The sequence below is a fragment of the Sodiomyces alcalophilus genome, assembly GCF_042370955.1.
Source record: "Sodiomyces alcalophilus JCM 7366 unplaced genomic scaffold ACRALscaffold_6, whole genome shotgun sequence".
Classification (NCBI taxonomy): domain Eukaryota; kingdom Fungi; phylum Ascomycota; class Sordariomycetes; order Glomerellales; family Plectosphaerellaceae; genus Sodiomyces; species Sodiomyces alcalophilus.
This window is the reverse complement of record NW_027263537.1, coordinates 4,612,276-4,619,467: the sequence shown is the minus strand read 5'-3', so window position 1 is coordinate 4,619,467 and position 7,192 is coordinate 4,612,276. Positions and strand designations below refer to the sequence as shown.

The 7,192-nt window shown below is 46.6% G+C and overlaps 1 protein-coding gene across 1 annotated transcript; it reads left to right on the top strand.

Annotated features, from left to right (window-relative positions):
* Positions 1 to 4,571: 4,571 nt before the first annotated feature.
* Positions 4,572 to 6,574, top strand: ACRALDRAFT_1081645 (uncharacterized protein; the record flags this gene model as incomplete). The annotated part of the gene is made up of 5 exons (XM_071019189.1): positions 4,572 to 4,890; positions 5,296 to 5,372; positions 5,472 to 5,551; positions 6,050 to 6,264; positions 6,331 to 6,574. The coding sequence occupies exons 1-5, from the start codon at positions 4,661 to 4,663 to the stop codon at positions 6,572 to 6,574; spliced, it is 846 nt and encodes a 281-aa protein (XP_070873766.1). The 5' UTR covers positions 4,572 to 4,660.
* Positions 6,575 to 7,192: the final 618 nt, after the last annotated feature.

Sequence of the window (7,192 nt, the reverse complement as noted above, 5' to 3'; positions counted from 1 at the left end):
TATATTTTCAGCGATTCATAGGCGGCTATTCAGAAGCTTCAGGGCCCCTCGTAGTAGGCTATAACTACTAAAAACTATATCTCCCGCCTTAAATAATAAGGCACCTCGGTCTTTATCTAGTAGGTCCCGGCTTATATAGGGATAGAGGGTAACGAACTAGCAGATAAGGTAGCTAAACGGGCTCTAGACCCGGGGAAAGCCACTAAATCTATTAAGCTAGTTACCCTTAGTCACCTAAAACGCAGGGTAAACGCAGCTACGATAGCTAACTAGAAATCCCTTTAGGCTACTAAAGAAAAGGCCGAAAAAAGGGGCAAAACAGTCCGGCTAGGCCGCCTATATAAACGCCTAGTTTAGGATAACCTCCGCTTCTCTCGAAAGCCCCTGTATTTATAGGGCCCATAGTGGCTCTAATTAGCCTATATCTAGTTAAAAACCGGATTCGGCTACCTAAGACCCCACTAAAAACGGGCCTAAAACTGCTCTATAGACCGCTATTCCTGCCCGGGCTCCCCGGTACAGGATATAGCGTATCTAATCTTATAGTGCCCTATTTATAGGGCAGAAAGAGACGCCCTACGGGAAGCCCTAGCAGGCCTACCGCTAACTCTACCGCTGCTATTTAGTACTAAAAAAGGATTATAGGGCTTATAGGCCTTTCTTTTAGCTACTAAGATAGCTACGGCAGAGTGGTTTAAGGGGTAAATTACTATAGATTCTACGGTCTGATTTTCCTGGTTTAGTTTTCCTGACTTTAGCGTAAAGAATAGGGTATTAGGCAGATTAATACGGAGGATTTCCTTTATTATTTACTAATTTACTACTATATAGCACTATACTTAGCTGTCTTTTAGGACTATAGCGCCTAGCGCTATAGCCCGCCGCGCCATAGCTCTAGGGCTATATACGCGTAATAAATAAAAAAAAAAAAAAAAAAAAAAAGAATCTATATATATAATCTATATACTAAACTCATAGATAACCTTAATATAAGATTCAGTAATAATAAACCAAGGATTCCTATAATTCTTATAGATAGCGAGAGTGCTAAAAAGGTCGCTAAAAACCCGGAATTCTATAAAAGAGTAAATAAAGCATATCGATAAATAGTTTTACTTTTATAGATAATAACTATAGGAAAATAACGTAAAGGTAGTCTATATAAACACTAAATATAATATATCCGATATAATAACTAAAGGGTTACTAAAAGAGACTTATAATATACTCTACGGCTATATAAACCTAGGTTATAAAGACGATACACTACCAGAATATAACCTACCGCCTTATAAAGAAATAAAAGAACTTAAATACTAGGTTTTTTACCTATAAACAGGTTTTCCTAGAATAAAATTAAAAAAGGGGTTTTTTAATTTTTTCCCTACACGATAATAAATATAAAGGTTTTCTTTTTTTCCTCGCCTTAAAAACATATAGACTATAAAATAACTAGCTAAGCTACACTTACTATATAAGAGTCAGCTTACAGGGGGGTGTTAGTACTATACCCAGAAAAGAAATATACCTATATACGGTATAGTACGATATACGAAACCTCCTATAAGTCAGGGACTTCCTAAAGTCCTCCTAAGTCCTCTAGAGTCTTCTAGGGACCTCCTAAGTCCTCCAGAGTCCCCTAGGGACTTCCTAAGTCCTTTAGGGTCCTCCCGAGTCCCCCGGGACCCTAGGTAGACCCACGGACCTCCAGGAAGACCCACGGACCTTTAGGTGGACCCATAGACCTTTAGGACCTCCGGAATAACCCACGGACCCTCGCTTATACTTCGAGGGCCTGGATACTAAATTAGTAGCTTGAATAAACCGTAGGAAAGGACTATATATATTAGGCTACCCGCCTCCCTTTTCCTTTTCTTTCTTCTCTCTCCCTATATCTTACTTTTATAGTCTTTATAGTCTTTTATAATTCAAACTGCCTCTTTTCCTTTAGATCTTCCTTTTCCGTTCTATCTCTTCGTAACCGTTATAAAAGAATAACACTATCTAATCTCGAACTAATAAGAATAAAAGCCTTACCGGCTATATAGCCCTAGCGTACATATAAATCAGTATAGCTAGCTTAAAAATAAAAGATTTCCTTAGCCGCCTATAGCTTTACTATCCTCCTCTATTCCTTACCTATAGTTAAGCGATTATAATAATCACCTTTAACCCACCTATATAACACCTCCACGAGCTAGACCCACCTTTTCCGCGTAAACGCCCTAAAACGCCTAATATTAGTATCGTTTAATTACTCTTTTCGAGCCCGTTATACGCACGCACAGCTTCGCTTTACGCAAGCCGTTATTATACCGCAAAATAGGTACGAAAACGCAGCATGGTGCGCACGTAAAGCCGCCCGAAAATTCTAAGGTGGCCCGTGCGCCCGCCGCCCAATCAGAGCCCAGGCCTTCCAAACAGCCCGCACAGACCACCCAGCCTCACACCGAGCCACCCACTAAGCCACGCGCATAGCCATAGCAGCGCACGTAAACGACTAAGTTAACATAACGCCCGATTCTAATATAATAAAACCCACCCGGCCGCCCTAGCCGCCGCGGCAGCCCCGAACCCCCGAATTCGACCCCAGACCCGGCCCCACCTAGCCCCACTTTTCCTAAAACGGCTAGGGACGGAGAAGGGGATATAACTATAAAAGACGCCGATTCTAATAACGATTCTAATAAAATAGCCCGCTATAAAACGCCTATATAAGCCTCTAAACGGGACCATAGCACCTCTATAAGCCCTATGCCTAGAGCCCCGTCTAGGACCCGTATAAACCGGTATATAGCCGACGATTCGGAGATTAAAAGCCTCCCTGGATCCCCCTCTAGGGGCCCCCTCCAGGACCCCTTCTAGGGCCCCCCCCCTGCTAAACCTACTAAAAAACAGGGTCTAATTAGCTCTGCCTAGGCTAAAAAGACCCAAAGACCTACTAAAGAATTCCCCCCTCTGCCCTAAAAGTCAACTAATTCGGCTAGTAAGGCCTAGGTTAAAGGACTTCTCTAACAGGCTCTTTAGCTAGTTTAGCAGGCCTATAGCCTCGACGCCGCCCCCCCGATTAAGGCCCTTCTTATAGGGCTTAAATCCACTATCAAAGGAACCCCTACGGGTCCTATAACCCCTATAGCACCTATTACCTCTATACTTAAATAGAAGGTTAATAAGCTAGCTTAGGCTATTCGTAAACTTATAGAATAATAGCAGTAGTAGTAGTAGCAGCCCCTTTATAGTTAGGCTGCCGCTAAAGGAGCTTAAGCCCCCTCGGGAGCCATAGGCCCTATAGGGCCTACGGGCTCTATAGGACCTACGGGCTCTATAGGGCCTGCCCCTCCCCCCCCCTGCTACTCTAAAAAACCCGAAAAAGGTCCGAAGAGTAGTGCTCTAGCCTACTAAAGGATAATCCCTTAGGGAAATCGACCCTCTCGAGCTTCGAAATAGGATTAATAAGGTCCTAAAAACCCCTACTATCATAGTAGTTAGCTCCTCGACTAAGGGGAACCTAGTCCTAACCCTAGGCCCGAAATATACTACCGAATAGCTCCTAGAATTATAAAATCAGTGGTTTAAAGAGCTAAAAGACCTGCTTTTTTAGGCCCCTTAGCCTATTAGCGACTAGTTTAAACTAGTCGTTAAATAGGTCCCGGTCTACCCTTTCGAAGAATAGGACCCCTTTACCGCCCCCTAGGAGGATTAGGGCCTCCGCTCCGGCCTAGGCCGAGGCCTAGCCGGTATAGCTACCGAAATTACGACCTTTAACCCTATTAAGGTTATAGGCTAGCCTAGGTGGCTAGGCCGCCCTAACCCCCTATTTAATAGCGGCACTATTATCCTAGTAGTGCCTACCGAAGCAGAGTAAAAGCACTACCTAAAATTCGGCCTATAGATCGCTAGCTAACGCCTTAAGGTCTATAAATATAGGCCTATTACCCCGAAAACCTAGTGCTCTAAGTGCTAGAAATTCGGTTATACTAAGGGTACCTATAAGGCCGAAACGACCTGTTTTATCTACGCCGGTAACTATAAGCACTATACCGAATACTACTATAACCGCTATAAAGAATACGGTATCTACGTCTATACTAAATATTATTACTATAACTATAACGGCGATTACCCCCCGGATAGCCCGGATTATAAGGTTATTCGAGCTATTAAAGCCTAACTATTCTTATAAATAGTGGGTTTTTTAGCTCGGAAAAAAGCTCGAAAAACGGGCTGCTCTTTATCTAATATAACGCTAATAAATAATAACCGGCCTATAAATCGATCCTGGAATAGGCTTTAAAGGCTTCGGCTAATATAGTCCTAATTCAGGAACCCTACTGCTTTTAGAAACCGGAAGGCTAGGTGATTAAAAACCACTCGGCCTTCTACACCGCCCCCCCTACCTCCTGCACCTCCTAGGTCTTCCCTCTTAGGCCTAGGGTGCTAGCTTATATTAAAAAGGCTAGTAATATCGACTTTTCCCTTCAAAACAACCTCCTCGACAACCTAGACGCTTAAATTATAGAGGTCTACTTCCCCTAGACCTTCTATATCCTACACGTCTATAATCAAGAAGACACCTCTACGAGCTGGACCCACCTTTTCCGCGCAAACGCCCTAAAACGCCCGATATTAGTATCGTTTAATTACTCTTTTCGAGCCCGTTATGCGCACGCACAGCTTCGCTTTACGCAAGCCGTTGTTGTGCCGCAAAATGGGTGCGAAAACGCAGCGTGGTGCGCACGCAAAGCCGCCCGAAAATTCTGAGGTGGCCCGTGCGCCCGCCGCCCAATCAGAGCCCGGGCCTTCCAAACAGCCCGCACAGACCACCCAGCCTCACACCGAGCCACCCACCAAGCCACGCGCACAGCCGCAACAGCGCACGCAAACGACTAAGTCAACATAACGCCCGATTCCAACGCAATAAGACCGACCCGGCCGCCCTAGCCGCCGCGGCAGCCCCGAACCCCCGAATTCGACCCCAGACCCGGCCCCACCTAGCCCCACTTTTCCTAAAACGGCTAGGGACGGAGAAGGGGATATAACTATAAAAGACGCCGATTCTAATAACGATTCTAATAAAATAGCCCGCTATAAAACGCCTACATAAGCCTCTAAACGGGACCGTAGCGCCTCTATAAGCCCTACGCCTAGAGCCCCCTCTAGGACCCGTATAAACCGGTATATAGCCGACGATTCGGAGGTCGAAAGCCTCCCTGGATCCCCCTCTAGGGGCCCCCTCCAGGACCCCTTCCAGGGCCCCCCCCCTGCTAAACCTGCTAAAAAACAGGGTCTAATTAGCTCTGCCTGGGCTAAAAAGACCCAAAGACCTGCTAAAGAATTCCCCCCTCTGCCCCAGAAGTCGACTAGTTCGGCTAGTAAGGCCCAGGTTAAAGGACTTCTTTAGCAGGCTCTCTAGCTAGTTTAGCAGGCCTATAGCCTCGACGCCACCCCCCCGATTAAAGCCCTTCTTACAGGGCTTAAATCCACTATCGAAGGAACCCCTACGGGTCCTATAACCCCTATAGCACCTGTTACCTCTGCACTCGAACAGAAGGTTAACGAGCTAGCTTAGGCTATTCGTAAACTTATAGAATAACAGCAGCAGCAGCAGTAGCAGCCCCTTTATAGTCAGGCTGCCGCTAAAGGAGCTTAAGCCCCCTCGGGAGCCACAGGCCCTACAGGGCCTACGGGCTCTACAGGACCTACGGGCTCTACAGGACCTACGGGCTCTACAGGGCCTGCCCCTCCCCCCCCTGCTACTCTAAAAAACCTAAAAAAGGTCCGAAGAGTAGTGCTCCAGCCTACTAAAGGACAATCCCTCGGGGAAATCGACCCTCTCAAGCTTCGAAATAGGATTAATAAGGTCCTAAAAACCCCCGCCGTCGTAGTAGTTAGCTCCTCGACTAAGGGGAACCTAGTCCTAACCCCAGGCCCGAAATACACTGCCGAACAGCTCCTAGAATCATAAAATCAGTGGTTTAAAGAGCTAAAAGACCTGCCTTTTCAGGCCCCTTAGCCTACTAGCGACTGGTTTAAACTAGTCGTTAAACAGGTCCCGGTCCACCCTTTCGAAGAACAGGACCCCTTTACCGCCCCCCAGGAGGATCAGGGCCTCCGCTCCGGCCTAGGCCAAGGCCTAGCCGGTATAGCCACCGAAATTACGACCTTTAACCCTATTAAGGTCGTAGGCCAGCCTAGGTGGCTAGGCCGCCCTGACCCCCTATTTAATAGCGGCACTATTATCCTAGTAGTGCCTACCGAAGCAGAGTAAAAGCACTACCTAAAATTCGGCCTATAGATCGCTGGCTAACGCCTTAAGGTCTATAAATATAGGCCTATCACCCCGAAAACCCAGTGCTCTAAGTGCTGGAAATTCGGCTATACCAGGGGCACCTATAAGGCCGAAACGACCTGTTTTATCTACGCCGGCAACCACGAACACTATACCGAACACTACTATAACCGCTATGAAGAATACGGTATCTACGTCCACACTAAATATCACTGCTATAACTATAACGGCGACCACCCCCCGGATAGCCCGGATTACGAGATTATTCGAGCTATTAAAGCCTAACTGTTCTTATAAATAGTGGGTTTTCTAGCTCGGAAAAAAGCTCGAAAAACGGGCTACTCTTTATCTAATATAACGCTAATAAATAATAACCGGCCTACGAATCGATCCTGGAATAGGCTTTAGAGGCTTTGGCTGATATAGTCCTAATTCAGGAACCCTACTGCTTTTAGAAACCGGAAGGCTAGGTGATTAAAAACCACTCGGCCTTCTATACCGCCCCCCCTACCTCCTGCACCTCCTAGGTCTTCCCTCTTAGGCCTAGGGTGCTAGCTTATATTAGAAAGGCTAGTAATATCGACTTTTCCCTTCGAAACGACCTCCTCGACGACCTAGACGCTTAAATTATAAAGGTCTACTTCCCCTAGACCTTCTATATCCTACACGTCTATAATTAAGAAGAGCTCGACCCCTCGAAGAATACTAGGGGCCCCCGCCCCTCTTTAGGCACCGCGGGCCCCCCTAGACCGTTCATGACCCCCCCGGGGCCTCCTAGCCCCCCCTTGACCTCCCCCCCCTTTTTAGGCTCTATAGCCCGCCCCTGGACGGAAGAAAGGGTCCTATAGGGCCTCTCGATCCCTGGGCCCGCCCTTATTATAGGGGACTTTAATAGGAACCACT